We start from the raw sequence: 24736 nt of genomic DNA, 5'->3' as shown, positions 1-24736 counted from the left end.
ATCGTGGAACTCCGTCGTGAAAATCGAATGAATTAGTCGAAACCGACGCCAGGCAGCCGTTGGATAGATGGATAGGAGGCAAGAAGAACAAGCTTCTCCCCTTTGACTAGCTCCTAGACGGGAGACTAACAAAAAGTTCAGGGAGCCTGAAATAGTATGGTTCTCAGTTGTGCGCAATGCCCCCGTATTCTGGTCTGCCTTCCCTTCCGGAGTCTCGTGATAGCGGAGCTATGTTCGCGGTCGTGACGTGCGCTGTAAAAATTAATCCAGCGAGTCGCTGCGGGACTATTTTGCCGTAGCTTCACCGGCCGTGCGAAAATGAACGGTCTGACGGTGAGGCTGAACCAAACTCTACCGGCTCCAAGGCGTGAGAGTTCAGAGCAGTCACCGAATATCGATCGGGTTCGAGGTGCCGAGAGACGAGAGATGATCCTGCAGAGCATCGTTTAGCAACTCCTGATGAACTTCTTTCTGTACTGCTCCGTGTTGGCATTTCTGGCGGATCATCATAGCCGACCGGTCATGATCAAGACACAGCTCGGGAGCCATTTTCGACAAGCCGAGACGCCATGCTCTCCGATCGAAAGTCGAACGTGTCGCGGAATTTTGCCCGGATGGTGCCGGATACGGGACTAACCGCGGTCCCGCGCTCGGGCCATAGACTTCGTCACTGCGAATATCGAAAAGTGAATTCCACGACAGGGTAGGGAGTCGAAGGCTCTCACAATTAAATTCTCCTCGTCCCATTACGAGAGAGCGGAAGCTCTTCGCGAAATCTTCGTTGGACAGCGGGCGCTCTCTGAATGGCCAGCCCATGCTCCAGACTCCACTCGGACGGCTCCGTCTGAGAACTCAAGGTGCGAGCGGAATCGATCGCGTCATTACTCAAACATGGGTGGCTGCAACTAGGAACCCCCGGTCACGGACATCTTGCCACGGCCTCTAGCTCCAGTGGAGTGCAATTCGCCCATCGATCGGAGTATACTCTGTTATCCGGGTAGAAGTCATGGGACTCGCTCAGTAACAGAATCAGTTTCTGAGCCATGAAACTGACGCTTGATTGGTTAGGTGAGAATTTTCGGGCTGGAACTCACAGAGACTCCGAGATCTCCGCACACCAGTCAAAGTATTTCTCAATCCGGAGCGCTGAAGTGCCGTGGAGTATTCAGACAAAGACCTGCGAGTTCCGCCCCTTGCGAGGATCGAATCCTTTCTGACGGAAATCTCATCAACGCAACGTATTAAAGATGCCGCCTCTCCCGTTCCAGGGAAAGAAAAGCGACCTCAGCGTAAGATGACGCGTTCGCTCGACAAAAGCGAGGCTCCTTGTGTTCTCGTGAGCATTCTCCGCCATGAATAGCCCGGCTTCCCCTTGCGGTTAGGACCGCGTCACCCTGTGGGGTCCTACGTATGCCGGCCGCTCGAAAATATAGGATCAGGGGTAATATGTTCGATAGAATCAAGGAGTTGTGATTTCCGACGCGGATCTAGCCTCAAAAACTAGTAGCTCGACAATTGAGAGGGCGGGAGCGAATGAAACTTCCGAGAAGACTCCGACCGAGCGACGAGGGAACAGCCCTGGTAGAAATTCCGAGCTGAGCTGATTTTCTTGGACGAGATTGCGAGATGAACAGGAACGTCCACTGGGTGAACAGACAGTTTTGGATCAGACACACACATAGCACAAAACAGGTCGATTGATTGGTACGGCTACTTCCGCTTGGCAAGCACATCTCGATGGTCGATTTCCGTTTTTAACCTCAGTTCACGGGCTGGGAGAAGGAAGGCGGATGTCGGGATTGGGGAACACAGGAGATAGATTCCGTCGGCTGCGTGGATTCAATGATGCCGATTTGCGGAGGGAGGACACAATTCTCTTCGATCAGATTTTGAACTTGGTGTGAGGACACCGAAGCGATCTATGTGACATGTCACTCGTAGCGAGAGCTTGAAAATCTTCGCTGTGTTCACTGACCGAGGCTGGCAAGCGAATGATGTATTTTGTGGCAGATGAAACTCTCTTCGGCGACGGCGCCGACGTGACAAGAGAATGTGACGATTCCGTTCACCTACGATATTCGGTTTCTTACAACACTGAGCCTACTTATCGATGATTTGAATTCGCTTCGGCCTTCTCGGCATCACCTAAGGGGGCGAGCTCGATGCAGAACCGGAGGAGTTCCCAGGGAGTGCCGATCGATAAACACCTCTTTGCCTGAGCAGCGTCATCCGGAGTATGAGCTTGATTTCTCGCGGCATCTTCCTACATGCGAGAAGGCGCTTCTAGAATCAATATCCCAAGCGGTGACAGGAAAACAGGAATTTCCTTTCCCGAAATGACTCACGAATATGAGACCAGCAGCGATTTCACGCAACCGCATCGTAGACAACATAGGTTCGAGCGAGATGAGGAGGAATCTTGCTTCGATTTCGGAATCCTTCTTCGATGGAATCCCAAAGGAGGTAGATAGCGTGATGGGAGCGCGGAATAAATCCAGATAAGTCCACACATTAGTTATTCGTCTCGCGGTCGATTCCGGGCCCCTCTCCACTTACTCGGGTTCCCCGAAAGCTCGCGATTAATGAGATTCCCTAGGCGGATTTCATTTTTGCCAAATTCCCTGGCCGATACTCTAATCACCCGACTGAGTTGTCCATGAAATATCTATCGACCGCACCGCTTCCAGCCAAGATTTCAATCCGATGTAGCTCTCGTGAACTCATAAAGAATACCTCCGAGTGCGTCCCACGGAAGAGCCAGGAGTCTCCCCTTATCTTCGTTCCTTAGTATTCTTCATTTATTCTCAGCTATAATAATCATGTTTCATGCTTTCGTCGATTCGTACTTCAACGATAGATTTCAATGGGTATCCGTATGTACACCAACACGCATTGCGCTGTATCAACAACCTTCGATATCATGAGGAGATATCAAGTAAAACGGAAAAAACGATTTCTCTTTCAAAGTGCCCTAAGTAAAATGAACAGCACTGAAGAGGTTCTAACAAACAATGTAAATCTTACAGGGGAGGATTCGCGGACAGATTCATTTTCGGAATGGCGACCTATTTCTTAAGCAGTCGGTTCATTTGCTTCGTTTGGGAGCTGATTATGACGTCGGCCGTGTCAACTTTGTTATCAATAGTACTTATCAGGTCGCATTGTTCGTCCAGCTCGGAGCTCAGACCTTGGGCCAACGTTTTCAGGCGACTCATCCCGGAGCTGAGTTCAGTGAGATCCTTGTTCAACTTATGCTCGACCATTTCAGATCGAGTCATGGGTCGATTTTTGTAAGCTTTGTCGTTCCCCACGGCGGCATCATCGTCGTCATCCGCTGCCCCGAAACCGGAGGTATCGAAACGACTCCTGAGAGCCGGATGATTCTTCTGTCTAGCGCTTTCAGCGTCACCTCTCACCTGTGAAGCATCGATTCAATAACTCGATAATTGAGCGAAGATGTGGACTTGATGTAGGCTCAACTAATGGGATACAGAAGAGATCCAAATCCACTCCCAGGGCGGGAATTTGTTCCGATTGACGCATCGGGATCGTCGCTCTATACAAACCTTCTTTGCAGCTGCGGCGAGAGCACTAGACGGCTGCTCCTCGGGCGTCGAAGACTTCATTTGGCTAGTCGAATTCTCTGTGTTGTTCGACCTGCCAAAGTAGTTTTTGAAACCACTGAAGACGCTCTTCATAGCCGTCAGGTGCTTCTGAGTTGTCTTGGTCACGTTGTGTATGTCATCGAGATTCCGATCGACTTTCTTGAGTTGCTCACCCTGGCGAACTAACTCATCAGCTGTTTCGATTCCGATCTGAAATTTTTGTTGCACATCAGTTTCGAGGTCATGCTTCCCAAAATTTCTGCTCGAAATCTAGGGGGAGTGAGCCTCAACCATGGCTCCTGGGAACAATCTCAGAACTGTCAGCACTCACCTGCTCTGTTTCATAGAGCGCTCGAACGGCGGAGCTCGAGCTCTGGAGCATCCGATCCTCGACTTCCCGACGCTCCTCGAGGAGCTGCTGGCGCTTCTCTTCGTACATTCGGTGCTCTGCATTATCATAGGCCTGGAAACAAAGATCGAATGATGCTTGACAACAGGCCAACACAAGAATAGAAATCGGTGGATCGACGCGACGAGATCAGAATTTCTGCGGTTCGCGCCGTGCCGCTTGTCGAGTAAATTATCATTGATCCTCCCGATTGTCTCGCATACAGCTCCAGTTAGAGCCTCCCGGGCCGCCTCAGATTTCGTATCACTGATGAAGATGTTCGGAGAAAGGATCGAGGACTTCGCGGGGTCCAAGATGATAGAGCGCAACGGGATCATATTGAGATTTTCCAGAACTTCAGCCATGCGATTTATTAGATCTGCGAAACGCTCGCTAGGAGAGGTCATCGGCCGTCGACCGACATCCGTTATCGCTCGTGGACTCGGTTGTTCGCATGAAAATTCACAATCCGCCGAACATGCAAGGGTGACTCATATGCGGGACACTTGCAAGCGAACTTCAGGAGAAAACAATGAGAGAGCGCCGCTACGTGAACGGCATATGCCTCCAGCTCTGTGACGATCACAGAATCATGGAGGGATGACGGATGACACAAGATGGGAAATACCCGTCCTGTATAACTTTGCTCTACGCTGGGATCGACCCCCCGCACCAAGTTAAACTCGCCGCACGGAATATTTATGACTTTGCCATTTTTGCTCGAAGATACGGCGATAGAATATCGGACGGAAGCGGAGGATTCCATTCCCTCCCTAGATTGCAAGGTCGAGGGAGGCTCGAATCCGAATCGACGTGGAAGTCGAGGATTTTTCAGGCCGTCCTGAAACTAGCACCCGAGACAGAGCTGGGAATTTCGGAAGTCCACCACAATCCTGCAGTGTCGACGCTCGTCTTCTATTTCCCGACGAGTGAGCTTCGCCAATGAATGAATCGAATAAGAAGTTGACTTGTCATGCGGCCGAGGATCGAGGGAGCAGCGATCGTAGGAAGCGTAAGATCGAGTGTATCGCGGTACAAAGCACGATTGTAGTTCAATACCGATTCGCAAGCGACTTGGAGTCGGGCCCAGAAAACTGATACGGTTGGCAAATCTAGGGAAGAATCGAACATACCCTGGCTCTGTAATTGACGAAAGTGTCGTCGTCAACATCATCGTCGTCTGGGTCGTAGAACGGATTCTTGTTGACTGTTGGACTTTTGATCGACATCTTCCGCCTACGTCGAGCTTCGCGAAGCGTTACTGAGGAACCACTGGTGGCGATGAGTCGAAAACACGGACTGATTCGTCTAGACTACTCCAACTGCTTCTATGTCTTGAATCAACTGCTGGTGAGTTTGCGACACGCCTCCTCCTCCTTCTTTTTCCTCCTCGAAGCCACCATCACCAGCAGTTCTCGCCACCACCTTCCGATTCCGTACCACACGACTCTCGATCTAGGCAGCCGCGAGGAGGACGTCCGTGTATCACAAAAGAACCAAGAAGTTCCACCTGACAATGAATCATCCGTGTCGTTTGCGGCTCTCCGGCGCTTGTCCGGTAACAGAGATGAGCAGTAGATCTCCGAGGTCTTCTGTTCGGATATCTGTCACGTTCGACGTTCCCCTCGCTCGACCCGCCGGAGGCATACCGAGTTTTTTGGGAAGTCCCGCGCTCACGGCTACTGTCATGTCCGATCGGGTGGTGTTTCGAACGAAAGAAGGCTGAAGGCGGGCTTTTTCACCACTCGTGTATGTTCTGCATCTGAGCTCGAGCCTACCGAGCGGGAACAACGACAAATCCTCTGTTGTTACTCTCGTCGCGGGTGCGAGGAGCGGGCGAGAGTAGCGGCGCAACGAAACAATTGAAGTTCCGTTAGTCTCGAACAAAGTCGTCGAGAGAATATTGTTTGTTCCGACCCTTCGTTCTCCGATCCTAAGCAAGTGATTCTCACAACGTTCGAATCTCGGACGATACCTCGGAACCATGTTCGGACTAATCGAAGCCCAGAAGAAACGGCAACCACAGAAAACACAGCTCCCGCCGGAACCTCGCGAACTGGTTGTGAAATTGGACGATGGGCTGTGTTTTGATGAATTCGGCCGTGCTGTCACAAGTCTTCTCGAAGATCTTCTATACAGGACGTCACACATCGAGCAACCTGTCAGGTGAAGAACGACTCCGCCTCTCTAGAATATCCTCCGGCAGGAAATAGACTTCCGGTGCGGCTCCACCTCGGATAGGGATACCCTGCTTCTGCGCTCGCGAAAATTCCCGACATTAAGCTCAGTGACTTGCAGGCGTCTGGACATCTTGAGAGAAAAATTGACCCCGCGGAACAGAGCTCAATTCGAGCGTCTAGAGAAAGTCCTGGAATCGATCGAGCGACTCGCCTCCTCCGGAACCTTGGCTGAGGTGAGTCTGATTGCGAGAAAACGATCGTGTGACCGCCCGAAAGCGGCATACAGAATGTACTTCGACCGATAAGAGATATCGATGCAGGAAAGGGACAGATGATAAAGCATCATTATGCCATCTTGCAGGTCGTCCTGGTGCAGGGCTCGACAATTTCGCTGGCCCAATACGTAACGCACATCAGATTGCAAGCCGCCCGATGGAATGACAACACGAATCGCCATCAGGACGCTCTGAAACTTTCCAAACTCAACTTATTTCGAGCTGTCGCTTCTGTCGACGACATCCTCGCGCCGACGAACGGCCCTCGCTCGGCGAAGTGCTTTCTGTTCGTGAAAGTCGTCTCTCAGTGCTCCTCGGAGGCGACGTCGATCGAGGGCTTCGAGATACGACCGACCTTGCCCCCGAGCCGCGCAAAATGCCGGACAATATTCAATTTGTGTCAGTCGACCGAAATTCCGAAGGACGAGAGCGGAGCCGAAACCGACAACGAACAGAGTGATTCTCCAGCCGGCGTTTGGTATCAACTCGCTCAGAATTTGCCCTCTGTTTCGATCTCATCGTCGTGATCACGGCTACGGCTCAAAACCAGGTGTCGAATTCGGATCGTCGGAAGACATAGGAAAGGCTCATACGAGGAGCGCACGCGGCATTGATCTCAAAGCAAAGAATCGCCAGTTTTGTAATTATGCATTGATGGCTGCATGAGTTCCAAACTGATGTATGTTGCTCGCTCGCCATTGTAGACGTCTATTGGATCTGCGAGAAACCTTGTGGAGCGTCTTGTCGCGTTTCGACTGTGAAGCTTACAATGCAGCTCGGAACTCCGTGTACCTTATGTATTTTTGTGATCAGTACCTAGTGGACGAGGACGGAGGTGATGATGACACATGATTATAATAAATGATTTCCCCCAATGAGTGATGCATCCAGGATTCATCTCTGGACACACCTGCGTACTCGGCCAGAGTGGAATTGACGCCGACTGGCGAAAGTATCGCCCCGAGAACAATCGGGACCTTTAATTGAGAACGCATCGAGCTCGAGCTCTTCACAGGCTCACGGACGCCCCGAATTATCAGGATAAGACTGTAAAGGCCATTGTGGGCGATCAAATCTCCCTCCGGTCGAACGAGTCTCCGTGATCGCCCGGTTTCTCAGGAGAAACTCGGAATCCGATAGAGCGCGTTGAGCAGACGGAATCTCTGTCGGGGAAGATGCCGATCGATCCGTGCCTCAGTCTTTTGAAAACTTGGTCCTCGCCGAACTCTAGCACTCGGTCGCATGGCTATCGGGCGGGGGTGTTCCGACGGCAGCATCAGTCAGACGTCCTGAGAGGAGGTGCCAGAGATCACGTCATCATTATGGGGAGAGGGCGCACTGGATCATTCTCCGGTGCAAGGATTGGCGATCGTGAGTATTTCACTGCGAAGGTCTGACCGGACTGGGTAAACCACCGGATTAGTGCCTTGCTCCACTGCCGCTGATTGACGCTGTCAGATGTAGGTTTGTGCACTCACAGAGCCTCCGAGCGCCGATTCTGGCCATTACCCCACGCGTCAAACACAGGTTAGGAATTTAGAATTACGGAAATGGAACGGAGCTCCGTCTCTCGACTCCAGGGAGGGCCTCCGGCTCCCTAGTGGCTTCTGATAGCTTGTGGTAGAACTGTTGGCTGCTCGTTCCGTGGTTTCGGCTTGATCGCAGAATCAAACAAGTGATGTCCTGAGCCCACTCCGTATCTCGCCCCTCTATATCTAGGCTTGAAAATGCCGCCGGATGGAAACTCTTCCTCTGTACAGGTGCATGGAAACGCACCGGCTGAGTGCACGAACGATGCAATGGATTCGTTCACTGAACGCCGGCATGCGCTCAGGTCGCTGAGCTCGAGGGGAGTTCCGCTCACATGAGCTCCCCGTGACGTGACAGACTCGGCTGTACCTATCCTCGACCAGGCTCCAAATCGCGATTTCAAACTGAATGAGCGGGCCGCCCGGATCGCCATACTGCTCGATCAACTTATCGATAGATTCTGGAATTCATTGGTTCCGTATGGAGATCATGTTGTGGATTGGTTTCGTTTCGGATTAGTTTGGGTCTGCACAATTGTAGTCTTCCCGTGAACCGTTAAGGAATGATCCCTCTGTTCTGCCCCGTCTGAGTGAGAGAGTGATTTGCGCGGAGAGTGTGCTCCGATTCAATCAACCGAGTTTGAATATGCTTGGCCAGCAGACTGGAATTCCATTGGAATTCCACATTCGATCAGATCGAGGAGAACGGCTTCTGACCACTTGTTCGGAGAACACATGGCTAAGAGGCCCTGCTTTACTCCTGGGATGAGGTATCGGCTCGAGGATAGGGAGTTTTTGAGCATTTTTTGCGACCTTTCTCGAGGCATCAGAGGCGTTCCATAGGTGTATCGAATCGTTTCGGATGTGGAATGATGGATCCTTTTCTCACCTCTGATTACGAGCCGCGGAACTTCTGTGCGATTCCCGAGCAATAAATCGAACTCCCGCCTGACAGTATTTCTGAACTCGACGGAAGCTTTGGTACTGGGCCTCACGCTTCCTCTGATAACGGGTATAACCTTTCCGAAGCATCCGGTCCCTATCGTGAGGCGCTCAGAGTGTAAAGGAATCATTTGCTTTCCGCGGCCCACATCGGCTAAAAGAGCAGTTTCCCTCCTCTTGCCGAAGAAATCCGGATCTGGGCAGGGCCATCCGTAGGCTCTATCCGACATTGTCTCCTCGTTCATTCAGACCGGAATCCACTTTCATCACTCTTTAGTTTTTCTCATTCGAGGCCTGATTGGAATATTAGCAGCCAGTCCTGCTCCATTGCTCGCTTCCCAGAGAGTTTCTCGGCGGTCGCCATCTCGCGAACGGCCAGCCCCCGTGGTAATCGGACCGTACCGTGCTCCGAATCCCCTACTTTCCTTTTCTTCGACAAGTTCTAGATTCGATTTGAGTTTCTGTCCTACCGAACCTCAAGTCGGATCGAAAGACGGCAAAAGGCTCCTCCGACGAGTGATTGATTCAAACGAATCCACGAGGTTTAGTTTCATTCCAATTTTACATGAGGCTCTTGCTCCGAAGCTCGTTTTCTCCAAGTCCCGAAATCTTGAACGTCGATCAAACATAAAGCTGCTTGAAGTCAGACGTCGACGCTTCCGCCAGCGACTGAGGGCACTCGCTTGAGAGCGAGACGCAGAGTCAGCACGTGAGCTGTCACTTACTGAAAGTTTCTCATTGTGCTTTGCAGCGCTCCAAGTATGGGTAACATATCTAACGAGAACGAATATAGCGCAACGTAAGTTATTCTCCTCCTTTTCCGTTATGATGAACCTCCGCTCTTTCCTTTGATGATGAGGTGCCTCTTCCACAGAACCCAGCCCATCGACGTGAAACGACTATGCTGTTTAGGAGCTGGATATGTCGGAGGTCCGACTTGTTCCGTGTTGGCCTTGAAGTGTCCACATATCGTAGTTACCGTCGCTGATCCGGATGAGGAACGAATAGCCCGATGGAATTCTGACAAATTACCCATATATGAGCCGGATTTGGATGAAATTGTGACGAAATGTAGGGGACGGAATCTGTTCTTCACCACTGATCTCGCGAAGTCCATCCAAGAGGCTGATCTCATATTCATCTCGGTGAACACCCCAACAAAGACTTACGGCTTCGGAAAAGTAGGGAGACTACTGAAGTTTTCGTTTTTGACTTCAGCCATCGAGCGAAGAAAACCATAGAACCTTGTTGATCACTGATCGATTCGTCTGACAGCCTTCTCCCTCCATTTCAGGGCAGAGCTGCTGATTTGCGATTCGTCGAGAGCGCGGCACGATCGATAGCAGAACATGCACGAACTTACAAAATTGTCGTGGAAAAATCTACGGTGCCCGTCTCAGCGGCTGAAAGTATTACAAAGATCCTTAGGGCCAACATCAAACACGGTGAGCTTTTCGATGGTGCTCTGGAGATGCGCGGCATCTTGGAGATCTGTGAGGGATATGAGAGGTTATCATCTGAACTTTCGTTATAGAGGCGAAGTTCCAAGTTCTCTCCAACCCGGAATTCTTGGCTGAGGGAACGGCAGTGTCCGATCTCTTCCGACCGGATCGTATCCTCATTGGAGGGGAACAGAGTCCGGAGGGTCTGTCCGCGATCGAGAGCCTCTGTCGAGTGTATGAGAATTGGGTACCGAGAGAGAAGATCATCACCATGAATACGTGGTCCTCGGAGCTCTCCAAGCTCGCGGCCAATGCATTCCTTGCCCAGAGGTAAAGACATTGTCCCTCTATAGCGATTGAATCATGACGATATTCATATCAATCGCTCGGAGGAACTTCCCCGGAAAGACTGCTCAAATCGATCAATCAGTACTCCATACTCGTCGATCGAAGTCCTCCAATCGTTTCTCTCCTATGCAGAATCAGCTCGATCAACGCCATGAGCGCTATTTGTGAAGCCACTGGCGCCGATGTGCAAGAAGTTTCCCACGCGATCGGTTCTGATTCGCGGATAGGTTCGAAATTCCTGCAGGCGTCGGTCGGTTTTGGTGGAAGCTGTTTCCAAAAAGATGTTCTGAACCTTGTCTACATCAGTGAGTCGTTGAATCTCCCCGAAGTCGCGAACTATTGGTACCAGGTCAGTTGTCGTCTTCTAGCTACGAGAAATAAACACTCGCTCCCGAGGTCCGTACATATTTCTCGGAATCTGATTGCGAACCTCCTACAGGTGATCGAGATAAACGATTTCCAAAGAACGCGCTTCGCCAGGAGGATAACGCAGGGCATGTTCAATACGGTTGCCGGGAAGAAAATCGCCATATTCGGTTTTGCATTCAAGAAAAACACAGCTGACACTCGAGAGAGCGCTGCCATTCACATCTGCAAACAATTGATTGAAGAAGGAGCTCACCTGAAAATTTTTGATCCTAAAGTGAAAAAAGAGCAAATTCTCCTAGATCTCAGCGATGATTTCTCGGCTCCGAGCACATGTGAGTGGGCGATCTTGAAATCGAGGGACCATCAAGGCTGAATCTGAACTGACGAATTCATCCTTTGTCTTATTTCAGCGCTCCTGCGGCAAGTCGAGATCCTGTCATGTCCTTACGAAGCTGCGAAGCAGACGCACGCAATCGCTTTGTGTACCGAGTGGGACTTATTCCGAGATCTCGACTACGAGAAAATTTACTCTGAGATGCTGAAACCCCCTTTCATATTTGACGGTCGACGTATACTGGACGATAAGCACCTGCGCCAGATCGGCTTCAACGTTGAAGTCATAGGTCAGAGATCTGCAGGACATTCCGTACATTTAAGTAATGGACACTGATGAATGATGAGTCATCAGATCATCAGAGAGTTCGATTTTGTAAAAAGAAGGAAAAGGACATCACCGCTTTTCGGTATAATAAACGAACTCTCTCGTTTTTCTATTCGCCCGTCTCACTCTTCCTTCGTCACACGGGATCGCTTGAGCACCGGGAAGAAATCAGGGCTACAATCGAGGTTTTGTTTGTTAGCATCTAGAGATTTATTAATGCTCAATTCATAATGGAGTCGTTTGGTGTCTCTCGGAGTTGCGTCAAATTTTGCTCATCCGAGCATTTCTTTCATTTCAATCGAAAATTCATCATCTATAAACCTGTCTGAATACATCAAATATGGATCGCATTCAATGTGCGTCATTTTTTTAAGCTTAAATCATCATTTCACACGAGCAGCCTCCTCGACAGTCTCGGCCGACATCGCCTCGGTTTGCCGTGCCGCATCCACAAAAGTTTCATCGGAAGTTTTTTCTAAATTTACTCTTCTTCTTTCTCAACCTTACTAGTCGACTCCTTGCCCTTGCTTTCCGGACTCCGTTGTGGTTCGCTAGAGCTGCCTGCTCCTGCATGCCCCCCGACAAGCAAGGGCCGACGTAGATGGGCCGGTACAGTTTGTTCCGGAGCGGGATCCTTGAAACTAACTCGACGAGCGGGTGGGGAAGCCGAAGTGTCGCTTGGCCCCGCCGCTTCGGCGTCACCAGCTTTAGCGGCGCGGCCCTGGGATTCATCGTCGAGAGATGATAGTTCATCACTCGAGCTTTCTCTCTTCGGCGATATGCCGGTGCCCGGTGGGCGGTCTACAGGCGGTCCGGAAGCACCCGGGTTATTCTCGAAGCGCGGAAAATCGAACACGTTGTCGTAGTCGTCATCAATATCAGTATCGACATCGTCGTATGCTTCCAGGGGGGGTGCGTTCGGTTCATGGGGACCCTCTTCGTCATTCTCCTCTTCATCCTCCTCACCCTCCTCTTCCTCTTCATCCTCCTCATCATCATCGTCGTCGTCGTCATCCTCGGCATGAGCGGCGGGTACGCCATTCTTGGGAGTATCTTTTTCTCCGCCGGGAGGGCTCGGTCCGGGCTTATGCTGCTGGACCGCGAGAACGAGCCGGCTAGCTAGGATTTTTTGCCAAGACGGGAGGTCGTGCTGAGGAACCAGGACAAGGATTCCAATCAGTTCATATACCCGACGTTCAATCTTCACCTTCTCTGTTGGGAAAGAACATATTAGCAAATAATCGGCAAACCTACCGATTCAGATACTCCGCTGCGTTCGATGGTAAATCCTGTGGATTCTCCGTGGGCTCTTCCCGAAAGTCTCCGCTCGGCAATCGGGTTCTGCGCCTGCTCCTGTCGATTCGACGAGTCCCGTCGGAGGACTTTTGAGAGGAGTTCGGACCGACGATCACTGTCTGACAGGTACCAAGCGGCGCCTCCGACGGCAAGAATTTTCAGCTTTCTCGACAAGGTAATCATGATGAAACTCTCGGGGTCGGCGAGTCTGAGCACAAAAACTTGAATCAGCCCCTCAAAAGGCTCCTAATCCTGGTTCGATATCCCCTGGTCGCGTTTCAACCGGAGAGCTGTGGCATCGGATTGAGGACTGACAATAATGGAGCGAATCAGCGAGGTTGCGCTGTGAGTGTGGGGGAAGAAGCGCACGTTCGACTTGGACGAGGCACGCAGCTCTGGCACGCAGCTCTGGCACGTGGCATTGTGACCTGCACGCCGAGAACTGAAGCATGGAGCTCCTCAAATCGAGAGATCGCGGGACAGGATTCGCGGCTCAGGGATCTTGTCATGAGGGCATACATCATTCCGACTCGGTCTTGAGAGGGCTGCTCTCGCGACGACAGTCCAGAAGCGACCCTTCCGCGATGCTCGGATCCAGAAGTATTACTCGGGGCTAGAGTCGCCTTCCGAATTCCGAGATTGTTCTCGGAGATTGTGCGGAGGGGGGAGGGAAAGGCGGCTCTATTAGTCCGGGGAAATTCCAAGCAGCTCCGCTTTCATACACCGCTCTCCAGATTATAGAAGTACAGTCAATTCTCCATAAATAGGAATCTAAGCGTACCCATTACCAGAGAGTATCCTGATTCCCGAATTCCGAGGGGTGTCCGATTGAAGGTCTCAGACTTCGTATGTCGCCCTGGAATGGAGTCGATCCATCCCCTCGTTTTTTCGCTATCATGATCGCTTTGATCGAGAGTCTAGACAAGGGCTGCAAATCCGTTGCCCTCGGGCCACAGGTGGCCCGCGAGGTCTTTTCTTGTGGCCCGCCACTCTTGCCCCACATACTCGAAGCCGACTGTTTCGGATGAGTGCTTGGGAATTGAATGAGATCGGTGGAATGAATACCTCCGTACAACCGAACAAAGGAGTTTTCCCTCTATTCCCGGGGGCTGGGAAAGCATTCTTTCATGGACGATAGGCATATATTCTCATTTTATACGAAAGTAAATTCCTAATGTGGCCCGCGGGAACCTGCAGCGCTCGAACGTGGCCCGCCTAAAATTTAAGTCTGACACCCCTGGTCTAGACCATGAATATTGAACTCCGATAGAATGAGAAGAACTGAATCATCCACAATTATATCGGATACCTTCTTCAGAACCCCTTACCCACGGTCCGATGGCCATCGGATGCTGATGTTGACCGAACGCATGGAATGAGCAGCTCAAAGTGGGGAATGAGTATAGCATTGATTCTCATGGAACGTGCCACAAATTTCAGAACGAGGCCCTCCAAAATTTAGCCGATATTGGCTGAGAATGTCTTTCGAATCTCACGTGGAAGCTCTCCGAATCTCGGCCCCTACCGATCTTGATGACGGAAGTCTGGGAGCTCCGAAAAGAGAGTTCCGGGTGCCTCGCTATCAGACTGACGATGAGTAAGGTATGCCACACGGGAAGCCCATCAAAAATGGTTGACGATCGTCCATGGTCAAACATTACGCACTCAGAGTGGGACATTCCGTTTCGACCTGTCCTTCCTCGTTCCCGAATGAGTTATCAGACGGTTCCGGACTTGCGAGAAGAACAATAACTTTACTCCTACGGTCCGGAACACGAGAATGAAGCGAAATCCCGACCGGAATTCGGATTTTCGTGCTCTTCCGACATGGAAGATTCCCTGTTGAACTGTAGATGAACAGAGATATTCCCGGTTCCCGGGAGCAGTGTCACAATATGACACGATATTGAAACAGGTAAACGAACTATTGATATGGTAGTCCTTCCTACCTGCGATGAACTATTGATATAGTAGTTCTCCCTACCTGCGATGAATGCTCCCCAATATTTCATAAAGCACCCTCAGAAATTAATAGCGGCGACCATGGGCCGCGAAACGGCACTCTCAAGGACCGCTTCACGTCCGTATGATGAAGGTCCGGGAAGGCGGTCGAGTCATTTCAAGAGACTTGATCCAACTTCGTAGAGGTACCCGAAGAGTGAGGGGTGATATGGGACTAATCTCTCATGTAAAGTCAGTAAATTAAGGGATCGATGTCGATTTCGTTTCGACCCGATTAAGTGACAAAAAATCAGGTTTCAGAGACTCCTCCTAGCAATGGTACTCGCAGACTTGACCCGTTCGGAGAGCAATAATCCTCGACTGAGTTAGAGGTTGAGCCCTCCTCGTGACATTCTGGGGCGGATGAAATTTATTGATGGGTCCTTCATGTACCATTTCTCTAGTTCCTTATTTATTTCCTCAGGTTTGAACCGCTGCTCCAGCAACGAACCATGTCCCCAAAAACATACCATTTCACTCAGGAAGCATGCGAATCCCTCTGACATCGACAAATATGGAAGCGCAGTCTAATATCACAGATTCCGACGATCTCATTTCCGAACTTTCCACTGGGATTTGTAGCGAAAATTCCCATCAAAATTCTTCGACCTCATCTGTTTCGGCTTGGCGTAGATCGAGGAACTCCAAGTCGGGATTCACTACGTTGGTGGTTGGCTCCTCCATTTCCGTTTCCTCGTCGATTTCAGCCTCCAGCTCTGCGTCCTCGAGATCTGTCGATTCTCCACCGAACGTGTCCATCGTTTCTTCTTCCAATCGCGAGAGTGGATCGCCCTCACGATACCGTTTGATCATATCCAGTGCCTCGTTTATTGAGACTTCTATAGGCTTCGACGTCGGTATGCTCTGAAATTGAGATAATCGGTTCGACATTACGGTGGTTTTCCAGTGGGAGTAGTCCTGAGATCTGCGATCCCGGAGCTTTTGAGAACTTGATTCCGGAATACATATTGCGAGCTCACCTGCGCTGAGAATCCAGGACCGTCGAGAATTGATGGAGCCGGCCCTTCAGTCGGTGGCCTGGTGGACCGCTGCGGCTCTACATTGAATGAGGGTTCCGGAAAACCGGCTCGCAGCGGCTGACCAATACCGCTTTGATGTACCTGGTCGGTCAGAATCTGCTGGCTTTCCTTCATCTTCCGTCGAATTGCCGCACGGATAGCCAACTCTTCTACTTTCAATTTGTTCAATTGGTCTTTGAGGCTTAGAGCGATTTCTTCTACGACTGCCTGCTCCGCTTCGAGATACTTCAGGGCGCCGAACGTGTTCATGGTGAAAATATTCGATCCGATGGCACAAGAACTCTTTAAAATCTAATGACTCGCCTCGCTTGCTCGGATCTTCGAACACAGATCACAATGTTGAGAACTTCTCCTCACTCGGCAGGCAGGCTCCTATCTCACGGGGATGAAGTTGGTCGCGACAATCGCGCCATCAGCGTATTGAAAGAGAGGCTAATTTACGGTCAAATTCTATGATTTGCTGCCGGCTGCGAACAAGAAGTTGATCCAGATCGTTCCCGAAGCTTGAAGTATTTTTTCGAACAAAACAGTCTCGAGCCCTCTCCCAACCCTTACCCTCTCTCTTCTCTCCCACACACACGTGGTATCAGGAGCGAAGTGATTGAAACACGAAAGCGCGCCCGGGATATATCGTAGATCTGGCAATTTATTCCATTATCGGATTAGCCCAAAACTCCTCCGGATAGATATATCTAAGTTCATTTCACAGAGCTCTCCATAGCTCATGAAACACTAAGTATCCCATATAATGACTCATTCGCGAAATTCAAGCCAAAATCAAACTCATCGGCGGGCTCTCCGAGATCCGGAAAAATATTTCTCTCTCTTGTGGTAGATGCTCTCAACCTTCCCTTCGTACGTTGCTTCTAGGTTCGAAGATTTCTCGAACAGACTTGATCCTCGCATCGTGAAAGTGCCTGATTGCGATCTCTCAGAAAGTTTTCTCGACCACGCTGAATCTGAAGCCTCTCTCACGGACTCGCTTCGCCAACGAGGACTTCTCCAGGGCGAATCCAGGCGTGAGGTAACCTCCCCTGCAGATAAGGGATCGTGTCATGGGAGTCCGACGTGAAAATTAATTAAGCTCCCTCTCAAAGAAGAGCGACATCCATGATCAGCCAGGTGATCTAAGGTCTAGGTCACTCACTCCATCGGTATGCAGTCCTTCTCTTTGACGACACATATTGCGCTCTGCACCAAGCATGTCGAGGTGCTCATGTAGCCCACTTCCGGCCCATCAAGCCTCACAACAATTTGATGGGTCGGTTCTTTGTCGCGGGACTCGTTAGGGAGCCATCCTCGACCAATGCCTGGAAGAGAACAGGAAACTCAAGTGCTGGAGCTGTCTCAAAAAGATGAACAACCTCACGTTGGGGTTCAGCCACTCATGTTGCTACAAAGCCTGAAGTGAGCGATACTAGTAGGTACTCACCGAGCATGGTGAAGCCGCATGTCAGAACTTGTTTACGAGATGGTCCTCCCTCCGCGATCATTCCGAACGTATAGAGGGACGGACGCTCCAGAAGTTCTCGGCGACCGAAGGGGAGTAGAGACAGGGCACCCACAGCGGCAGGGACTGCAGCAAGTCTGGCCGCCTTGACTATCGATTCATCATCTGAAATGCGGAAGCAATCATCAGCGATAATTCAGGCGAAGTTCTTCATGTGCGTCCAGATACGTACACAAGTGATTTTGGATTTGGGTTCTCTGGTAATTTGGGTCTATTTCCCGGCGGAAGAACTCCGAGTGATTCATGACGGGCTTATCAGTCCCCACCACGAGCACGCTCAATCCCGGTATCTCCTTCCGCTTGCTTATTGGCAGTCTGGAACGAGCGTTCCGTGAATGAAATGCAGCCCACTCGCCCCGACCGAAATCTATTTCAGCCAATGCATCGAATATAATGTTAAAAATGCTTTCGAGTAGCCCTCGTCACGCACCCGAAGCCGTTCCGGAACTTCACTGGCTGCCACGGCTGCTTGAAGACGCTTTTCCAGGCTTGCTTGCGGATACCGGGCATCTTGGTGAGATTTCTGACGATATGCGTCACGGAGTTCAAGGTACCTGGAATCATCGAGCTCAATGAGAATGAAGCACGGGGGAGTTTTGAGTTCTCCATATGGTCGAGGATTCCGTTCTTCAACTACCTGTCCCACCCACGAATCCGTGTTCGCCTTCCCGGAAACATGCGAACGTTTCGAGGGTGTTAAGGTGTCCCGGGAAGTTCTCTTTAGCGTATAGGAGGAGAAGTTCGCCAGCGACCGAACCAAACCCAGCGGATTGCAGCAGAACGATCCCTGAAATCTCCGATATCAGACCGGTGATCTCATCCCAGCCCTCGCGGCTGATGGTCTCCCGAATGGAATGAGGACATGCGAAGCAAACCTTTGTCCCTCGCTTCATTGTGGTATTTGTTCCGCATGCTCTCGTTGTAATGTAATTCGCCGCTGAGATCGAGCAAATGAGTTCCATGATCTAGACAAGCTTTGACCACTTGCTCCCCATGAGGTCTGGAATGAAGGGAAGCGTTTTCATGGAGGGTCGACGCTCTACGCCGTGGAAATGAGGCTCAGTCACTGGAGTATCCGACCATACGCTCACGTGTAGGGTCCGACGGTGTTGATGATGCACCGGGTTCTTTTGGCCATTTCCGCGAGGGATTCATTGTTCTCGATGTTCGCTCCGATGACGGCCGTTGACCCGTTCAAGTCGCTTCCCACCCATGACGAGACCTACGAGTAAAGCAGATGTAACCTTCAAGTTATTTCTGCAAAACGGATGCCGTTCGACGGGAAATGAACTCCAGAGAAGGTGATCCCGCGTTTTCGCCACTGACCTCTTCCAGGACCCCGTTGATTCTCGACTTGTTGCGACCCGCTACAGCCCATTTGATGTTATCGGCGGAGCTCTTGTGGAGCTGTTCGACACAGTAACGACCTGGAAATAGAAATGGGGATCCCTGGATGACGTGAAGAAAAGGACACATCTCATAGCTTCACAGCGATACAATCGACGACTGCCGGACTGCCGAACTCCCGCTCACCAGCTAGACCGGTTGCACCGAAAACCACGATGTCGAACTCTCGATCGTCTGCGTTGGGCTAAAAGAGGCATCTCGTGATGATACCCATCTCATACCGGGTGTTCATAGTATATACGCTCTCTGGGTAGTGCTCTCGATGGAGCTTTATACAAACCTTCGAATCGGCAGCGGGTTTCGTATCTGCAACCGTCGATTGACGGCGTACAAACGTCCGCGGGGAATAATCATGCGGCTCGCCGTTCCGGCCGGAAGGACTCCTCCCGAGGATGCCATCGCGTTTTCCATCGGACACCGACGATGCGCATCCGATCAAACCATTATAGCTACTGACACTTTGGTTCCTGTGAGGCAATGCGAACCTTTAGTTCTGATCTCCATATATTCGGAACTCTTCTGAACATGAGAAAGGGGATTTCCGGCGTCGGGCCGACTTCTTTCGGAATGGACGTCCGGAAACAATGGAAACAGGAGGCATCCAAGGGACCCTGCGCGTACATAACTTGAAGCAGTTTATCGCGATACGAAGAAATCAAGGGCCATTCTGAATTCTGAGCGCCCGGGAATTAGGCGCAGGGTCCTCTTCGAGGGGTCAGATAAGGTTGGGGTCATAGGAAGTCCATAGAACCCTTCTCGCATCCCAAAGAGCACTATCTCGAAGTGCTCAGATCCCGAAGTGACGGACTACCGAGAATCATATGATCACAGTCACGGAGAACAGGATTGGTCGTCTATTGAGGCGCGCGCGATAGCGGGTCAGCAGCATGGGTGACATGATCTGAATTGATGCCAGATCAGGAATTCGACAAATCGCTCCGAGACTGCTCTTTCTCACCTGGCGACGCTCTTGGTGAGAGGCAAAGACCGGAGCAGAGCCTCGGACCGGCATGGAAGCCACAGAAAGGCAGAGACAGACTTCATTTGACAGAAACTTCACGTTTGAAAACACCGAACCTCCGAGGCGAGAGAAGTCACGCTTCGGAATAAGTTTTATTTTCCCTGAGGGCTTCGTGCCCTTCACTCGTCGGCGCTCTTCCGAGAGCAGTATGTACCATTATGAGGCGTTGTCATCTACGCGAACAAGACTCGACTTGTTCCGATGAGCCGTGGGCCATGGCGCGCGGGACTGGGTCCTGCCTGGATCAGCCGCCGCGATCGACTCCTTTCGATTGCCGAGTCTCTCGTATGATGAGTTCTCACCTGTCACGACCAGAGAATATTCTCTGATGTTCCCCAATGTGCGTGGCGGAAACTAGTGAGCATTACCCCGAGAATTTCTCGCAAAGCTCTCCGAGAAAAGCCATCTGAGACGGGGAAGAGGAGCTCTTCGGGACGGAACACTTCTGAGTCAGATCTTTCACCTTTTAATCGATAGTGATCACTGTCAAGATGTCTCTCGATGGCGAATCATTCAGCCTGATCTTTCGTGAGAATGAGTGAATTACATATTTGGATTCGGGGAAATCAACATCGATCGATATCAATGCTCATCATATTTTATATATATTATATTTTCATGACGTCGCGTCGTTCGCGTTTTTTCATGGGATGACGCGCAAAGCGATCCCCGACGAGACATTCCTCCTCCAAACAAGAGGTCAAGGGCTGGAGAGTACTCCGAGCGATTTCTGCTACTCGAAATTCTTCTCAACAACGCTGAACTTGAAGCCGTTGTTGGTGAGCCGCTTGAGCAACGTCGACTTCTCGAGGGCGAAGCCTGGCGTCAGGTATCCCCCCCTGGAAGATTAGCGAGTTAGTGTCGACTTATGTGACGGGCTCGCTCCCGACTCGTATGATACATAGACGATTAATCCGAAAAACTCACTTCATTGGAAGACACTCTTTCTCTGTCAGCAAACAGATCGCGGTTTGGACCATGCAGATAGAAGTGGTCATATAGCCAACCTCCGGTCCGTCCACTCTGACCACAATTTTGTGTTTCGGTTTCGTCGTTCGCGGCTCGTCTCGCAGCCAACCTTCGGCTATGCCTGTATAGGACCTCTGCTTTAGAAGGATGCTTTTTATTTTCGCCAATTTTCCCTTTTTCAGCGACTCCCGGCCGTCCTTGTCAGGCGCTGACCAGCTGAAGCTCACCGAGAGTTGTGAAACCACACGTCAAGACCTGTTGTCTTGTCGGTCCCCCTTTTCGGAACATGCCAAGCGTGGTATACGAGGGATACTTTTCGATGAGCTTTCTACCAAGAGAGAATTGAGACAGAAATCCCACGATCATGAAGATGAACATCAGTCCGAACATCTTGAGCAGCGACTCGTCATCTGGCGGCAAGAGAATACTTTCAGTGGTCTGGCGTGAATCCTCGATATTTCAGACCCACATACATTCCCGATTCGAACATCGCATATAACTCACACAAATGGGTTTGAATTTGAACTCTCTTATGATCGGGGTTCACCTCTCGGCGGAAGAATTCGGAATGATTCAGGACGGGCTTATCGCCCCCAATGAATGGGATGTTGTACCCAGGCACCTCCGCCCGTGAAGAAATCATTAACCTGCGAGGAATATAATATGAGGCCGAGAACTTGCGCGAATCCGTCATTTGTTCATGCCCGGCTCCCGCGGACAATGATGATAATAATATATGAGATGATCTTGCAGGTATGCGTCCGCTTAAGATTGAGTCGATAGCTCACCAGAGCGGATTCCGGTGATCGACCGCCTGCCAAGGCTGCTCAAACACAGTGCCCCACGCTGCCTGCCTTATCTTGGACACAGCTCGGAGATTTTTGCAAATTTGAAGCACCGAATTGAGGGTTCCTGAGAGAGGAAATCGATTGAGGATATCGGGAGTCTCCTCTGTCGGGTCCGCTTGAACGAGGGCTTCCCCACGTAACATTCTGTTTGGAATGATTGTTGTCACTACCTGTGTTGACCGCGGCCCCATGGTCACCCTCCCGGAACGTTACAAATGTCTCAAGCGTGTTGAGATTCCCGGGGAAGTTTTCCCTCGCGAATTGCAGAATCATCTCGCCTGGTACCGAATCGAATCCACTCGTTTGGAGGATGATAACTCCTAGAAACTTAAAATCAACCGTTTCAGACCTGGTAAACGGGATAAAGGGAGTGAATGTGGTAGGTATTTGGACGAACCCGGACCTTTCTCCTTTGCTTCCCGGTGATATTTATTCCGCATAGCTTCGTTGTACTGGAGCTCGCCACTTAGATCGAGCAGATGAGTTCGTTGCTCTAGGCAGGCTCGAACGACTTCCTCTCCCCACAGTCTGCGGGGGACGAGTAAGGTGAGAACAGACGAGGCGAGTCGTGGGTGCCACATCGCGCGGGTTCTATTGGACCGCTAACTGGATAAGCCCAATACCACATGATGTTTAGTTCGGCAATCGACGAAATCGACACATTGAGATATCTTCCCGGGGGATATTATTGAAAATCCACATCGGGAACTTCCGGAAACGGAGATTAAGAGCCTAATGAGTGTTTCCTCACGTGTAAGGTCCGACGGTGTTGATGATGCACTGGGTTCTCTTGGCCATCTCTGACAGACTTTCGGCTCTGTATACGTCCGCTTCGATGATGGCAGTTTTGCTCAAGTCGGTTCCGACCCATGATGAAACCTAAGACGGATATTTTATGAGATTCAATGGGGTAAGTTTTCTCTGCCTGAGGATCCGACCACATTCCCCGCATCCAGGTACGATTTGAGAGATATGGGTCGAGATACTGAAATCCCACAGTCGGAACGCACCTCTCCGAGAACCTCTACGAGTCTCGCTCTGTTGCGACCCGCGATAGCCCACTTGATGTTGTCTGCGGAGCTCCTGTGCAGCTGCTCAATGCAGTAGCGACCTGTCAAATGTTCAGCCGTTTGAACGCCGAGTGCAGATGAATTGTCGATTGACCTATTCGAAGGCTTCGAGAAGAATATCATCTGACTGCAATCGATGAATCAGCTTACCTGCCATACCCGTCGCTCCAAAAACCACAACGTCGAAGTCCCGGTCACTCATGATGGAATGAAACAGCTGATTCTGAACAACCACGATCGCGATTAAATTATGAGCTGAAATCTCAGGTGGCAATGCGACTGTTCATACAAGGATGTTCTCTCCCAAAATTATTCGCGACGAGCTCTTGTCAGACTGCGCTTGCGTTGACATAGAAGCGTAGACTCATCGCGCTTTTGGACTCATCGAGCACTCCAAGGAAATGATGACGCGCCTCCTGCAGCTCTCCGGCACTAGCTAAAAGTGAGTCAGCGCTCGTCGTTGGCGCAGCGAGCGTAAAAAGGGGGGGATCCGCCAGCAATGGGGGCTCCCGTCGCATCTGATTCCGATTTGTTTTTACTTGACTGATAAGAGCAAACTACTCGAAATATGCGAGCAGAGTGAGCGTCCGATTGTATGCCCCGTGTCGGCTGCCTACCCGGGAAACTTCCGGCAAATGCACCCTGTCGTGGTACGTCACGGCCGCGAGCAATGTCGACCTCATGTTTGTTAGGAGCGCTAGTTGGTGAAAACTCTTACTTAGGAACACGCCGGATCGCTCTACAACAGGGGTTCCGAAGGTCTACGAAAATATTCATGTTCTGATTCTGTGTGACAATCTACATAATCGATATAGCCTTCAAGAATATCGACCGAAAGGTGTCCCGAGCAAAGTCGAGGACTGAAGCGCGAGTCCCGCGCTAGATGGAAGTCGGGTGGGGCTGCTCTACTTGAGCCGGCGACCAGAGCATCAGGGGTAGTTGAAGACATGGTAAGGATGTGTGAATTGGACACCCTCGAAGATACTCTCGAGTAAAGAAGTCTCGAGGGCAGTGACGGCCCCCGGTCATTCGAGACTCAGCCGTGTTCATCCCGATGAGCACTGCGTGGTCTTGAAGCGCTGAAGCTGGGCGACTGATTCAGAATCAGAAAGGTTCGATGATATCATAGTCGATTTCTGCGATCGATGCGCTGACAGCTGATTCCATGGGGGAAATAATCGGAAGTCGATTGAGGTAGATCCACCGAGACCGAATTTTTCCCTGTTCCCTTCCACAGAATTCCCTCTCGAATAGACACAGCTGACAGTTCTCTCTGAGCAAGCATCTCCCCTAAGCAGATTCCGTCGTCAAGAGAAGAAAGTCCGCACGCGCACTGGCTCCTTTCATGTGGCAAACGGAATCACTGAGAGCTCTCTCCCATCCGGTCCACTCAAGCTCGGCAAGTGTGGCGAATAAATATTGCAGTGGTGTAAATATTGTAAAATCCCACAATATTCTTCAGCTTAGTCGGTCGCGCTCCGCTATCAGACGTATCGGAAGTTCCGGAGCCTCCAGATGTTTCCGAGACCCTCGCGGAAAGAACTGTCCCTGGCTCACCTAACCTGCTGATCCTGTATTTTCAGCCCGTTTGGGCAACTGTCCCGGACAGTTTTTTTCTGTCCAGAACACGTTCGATTGTCATCTCCGTGAATCTACAGCTCGCAGCGATCGGGGACGACATATCTCCGTGAATTTCAGAGTCACCGGGATGATTCTCTGGGAGAGTTGTAAATCAAGAGACCGCTCTACCTTTATTCTACTTCCCCGTTCCGGAACTCTCCGTCCGAAAAAAGAACTGTATTTCCCCGAAATCGAGGATAGCGGCAACAAGATCC

At 50.8% G+C, this 24736-nt stretch overlaps 6 protein-coding genes across 6 annotated transcripts; 2 read left to right on the top strand and 4 right to left on the bottom strand.

Annotated features, from left to right (window-relative positions):
- Positions 1-2771: 2771 nt before the first annotated feature.
- Positions 2772-5379, bottom strand: Snap29 (Synaptosomal-associated protein 29kDa). Its single transcript, XM_003739322.1, has 4 exons — positions 5127-5379; positions 3937-4068; positions 3567-3815; positions 2772-3416 (listed from the first exon to the last, which is right to left on the bottom strand). Exons 1-4 carry the CDS (start codon positions 5220-5222, stop codon positions 3066-3068), a joined length of 828 nt encoding a protein of 275 aa, XP_003739370.1. The 5' UTR covers positions 5223-5379; the 3' UTR covers positions 2772-3065.
- A 598-nt stretch (positions 5380-5977) lies between these two features.
- LOC100907551 (uncharacterized) lies at positions 5978-7290 on the top strand. Its single transcript, XM_018642047.1, has 3 exons — positions 5978-6159; positions 6292-6406; positions 6535-7290. Exons 1-3 carry the CDS (start codon positions 5978-5980, stop codon positions 6973-6975), a joined length of 738 nt encoding a protein of 245 aa, XP_018497563.1. The 3' UTR covers positions 6976-7290.
- A 2390-nt stretch (positions 7291-9680) lies between these two features.
- On the top strand, positions 9681-11830 carry sgl (UDP-glucose 6-dehydrogenase sgl). Its single transcript, XM_003739351.1, has 7 exons — positions 9681-9718; positions 9794-10100; positions 10214-10364; positions 10454-10691; positions 10842-11058; positions 11149-11410; positions 11489-11830. Exons 1-7 carry the CDS (start codon positions 9681-9683, stop codon positions 11746-11748), a joined length of 1473 nt encoding a protein of 490 aa, XP_003739399.1. The 3' UTR covers positions 11749-11830.
- A 94-nt stretch (positions 11831-11924) lies between these two features.
- On the bottom strand, positions 11925-13402 carry LOC100907265 (histone H3.v1). Its single transcript, XM_003739321.2, has 2 exons — positions 12994-13402; positions 11925-12889 (listed from the first exon to the last, which is right to left on the bottom strand). The coding sequence occupies exons 1-2, from the start codon at positions 13216-13218 to the stop codon at positions 12221-12223; spliced, it is 894 nt and encodes a 297-aa protein (XP_003739369.1). The 5' UTR covers positions 13219-13402; the 3' UTR covers positions 11925-12220.
- A 2069-nt stretch (positions 13403-15471) lies between these two features.
- LOC100907122 (uncharacterized) lies at positions 15472-16597 on the bottom strand. The gene is made up of 2 exons (XM_003739320.2): positions 16017-16597; positions 15472-15900 (listed from the first exon to the last, which is right to left on the bottom strand). The coding sequence occupies exons 1-2, from the start codon at positions 16323-16325 to the stop codon at positions 15631-15633; spliced, it is 579 nt and encodes a 192-aa protein (XP_003739368.1). The 5' UTR covers positions 16326-16597; the 3' UTR covers positions 15472-15630.
- Positions 16598-16710: 113 nt separating this feature from the next.
- LOC100899540 (uncharacterized) lies at positions 16711-23140 on the bottom strand. The gene is made up of 22 exons (XM_029113262.1): positions 23052-23140; positions 22842-22942; positions 22583-22710; positions 22235-22359; positions 22002-22151; positions 21772-21895; positions 21488-21630; positions 21211-21393; positions 20942-21104; positions 20752-20853; positions 19952-20047; positions 19274-19460; positions 19120-19177; positions 18913-19013; positions 18678-18808; positions 18462-18586; positions 18224-18373; positions 18017-18140; positions 17755-17901; positions 17509-17684; positions 17224-17386; positions 16711-17110 (listed from the first exon to the last, which is right to left on the bottom strand). The coding sequence occupies exons 1-22, from the start codon at positions 23101-23103 to the stop codon at positions 17008-17010; spliced, it is 2832 nt and encodes a 943-aa protein (XP_028969095.1). The 5' UTR covers positions 23104-23140; the 3' UTR covers positions 16711-17007.
- Positions 23141-24736: the final 1596 nt, after the last annotated feature.

This window comes from Galendromus occidentalis, unplaced genomic scaffold (genome assembly GCF_000255335.2).
Source record: "Galendromus occidentalis unplaced genomic scaffold, Mocc_1.1 scf7180000076500, whole genome shotgun sequence".
Lineage (NCBI taxonomy): Eukaryota > Metazoa > Arthropoda > Arachnida > Mesostigmata > Phytoseiidae > Galendromus > Galendromus occidentalis.
The sequence above is the reverse complement of the archived record's forward strand: the minus strand, read 5'-3'. Positions and strand labels throughout refer to the sequence as shown.

Coding starts and splice junctions, on each gene's coding strand:
- LOC100907551 (XM_018642047.1), top strand. CDS start 5,978: ATGTTCGGACTAATCGAAGCCCAGAAGAAACGGCAACCACAGAAAACA. Junction 6,160..6,291: donor CACATCGAGCAACCTGTCAG/GTGAAGAACGAC, acceptor AGTGACTTGCAG/GCGTCTGGACATCTTGAGAG. Junction 6,407..6,534: donor CCTCCGGAACCTTGGCTGAG/GTGAGTCTGATT, acceptor GCCATCTTGCAG/GTCGTCCTGGTGCAGGGCTC.
- Snap29 (XM_003739322.1), bottom strand. CDS start 5,222: ATGTCGATCAAAAGTCCAACAGTCAACAAGAATCCGTTCTACGACCCA. Junction 4,069..5,126: donor TCGTCAATTACAGAGCCAGG/GTATGTTCGATT, acceptor CTTTGTTTCCAG/GCCTATGATAATGCAGAGCA. Junction 3,417..3,566: donor TCGCCGCAGCTGCAAAGAAG/GTTTGTATAGAG, acceptor GATGCTTCACAG/GTGAGAGGTGACGCTGAAAG.
- LOC100907265 (XM_003739321.2), bottom strand. CDS start 13,218: ATGATTACCTTGTCGAGAAAGCTGAAAATTCTTGCCGTCGGAGGCGCC. Junction 12,890..12,993: donor GCAGCGGAGTATCTGAATCG/GTAGGTTTGCCG, acceptor CTGGTTCCTCAG/CACGACCTCCCGTCTTGGCA.
- LOC100907122 (XM_003739320.2), bottom strand. CDS start 16,325: ATGAACACGTTCGGCGCCCTGAAGTATCTCGAAGCGGAGCAGGCAGTC. Junction 15,901..16,016: donor GTCCTGGATTCTCAGCGCAG/GTGAGCTCGCAA, acceptor TCTCAATTTCAG/AGCATACCGACGTCGAAGCC.
- LOC100899540 (XM_029113262.1), bottom strand. CDS start 23,103: ATGAGTGACCGGGACTTCGACGTTGTGGTTTTTGGAGCGACGGGTATG. Junction 21,394..21,487: donor TCAAATTCAAACCCATTTGT/GTGAGTTATATG, acceptor TCTTGCCGCCAG/ATGACGAGTCGCTGCTCAAG. Junction 19,461..19,951: donor CTCACCAAGAGCGTCGCCAG/GTGAGAAAGAGC, acceptor ATTGCCTCACAG/GAACCAAAGTGTCAGTAGCT.
- sgl (XM_003739351.1), top strand. CDS start 9,681: ATGGGTAACATATCTAACGAGAACGAATATAGCGCAAC. Junction 10,365..10,453: donor TAGGGCCAACATCAAACACG/GTGAGCTTTTCG, acceptor CTTTCGTTATAG/AGGCGAAGTTCCAAGTTCTC. Junction 11,059..11,148: donor TCGCGAACTATTGGTACCAG/GTCAGTTGTCGT, acceptor AACCTCCTACAG/GTGATCGAGATAAACGATTT.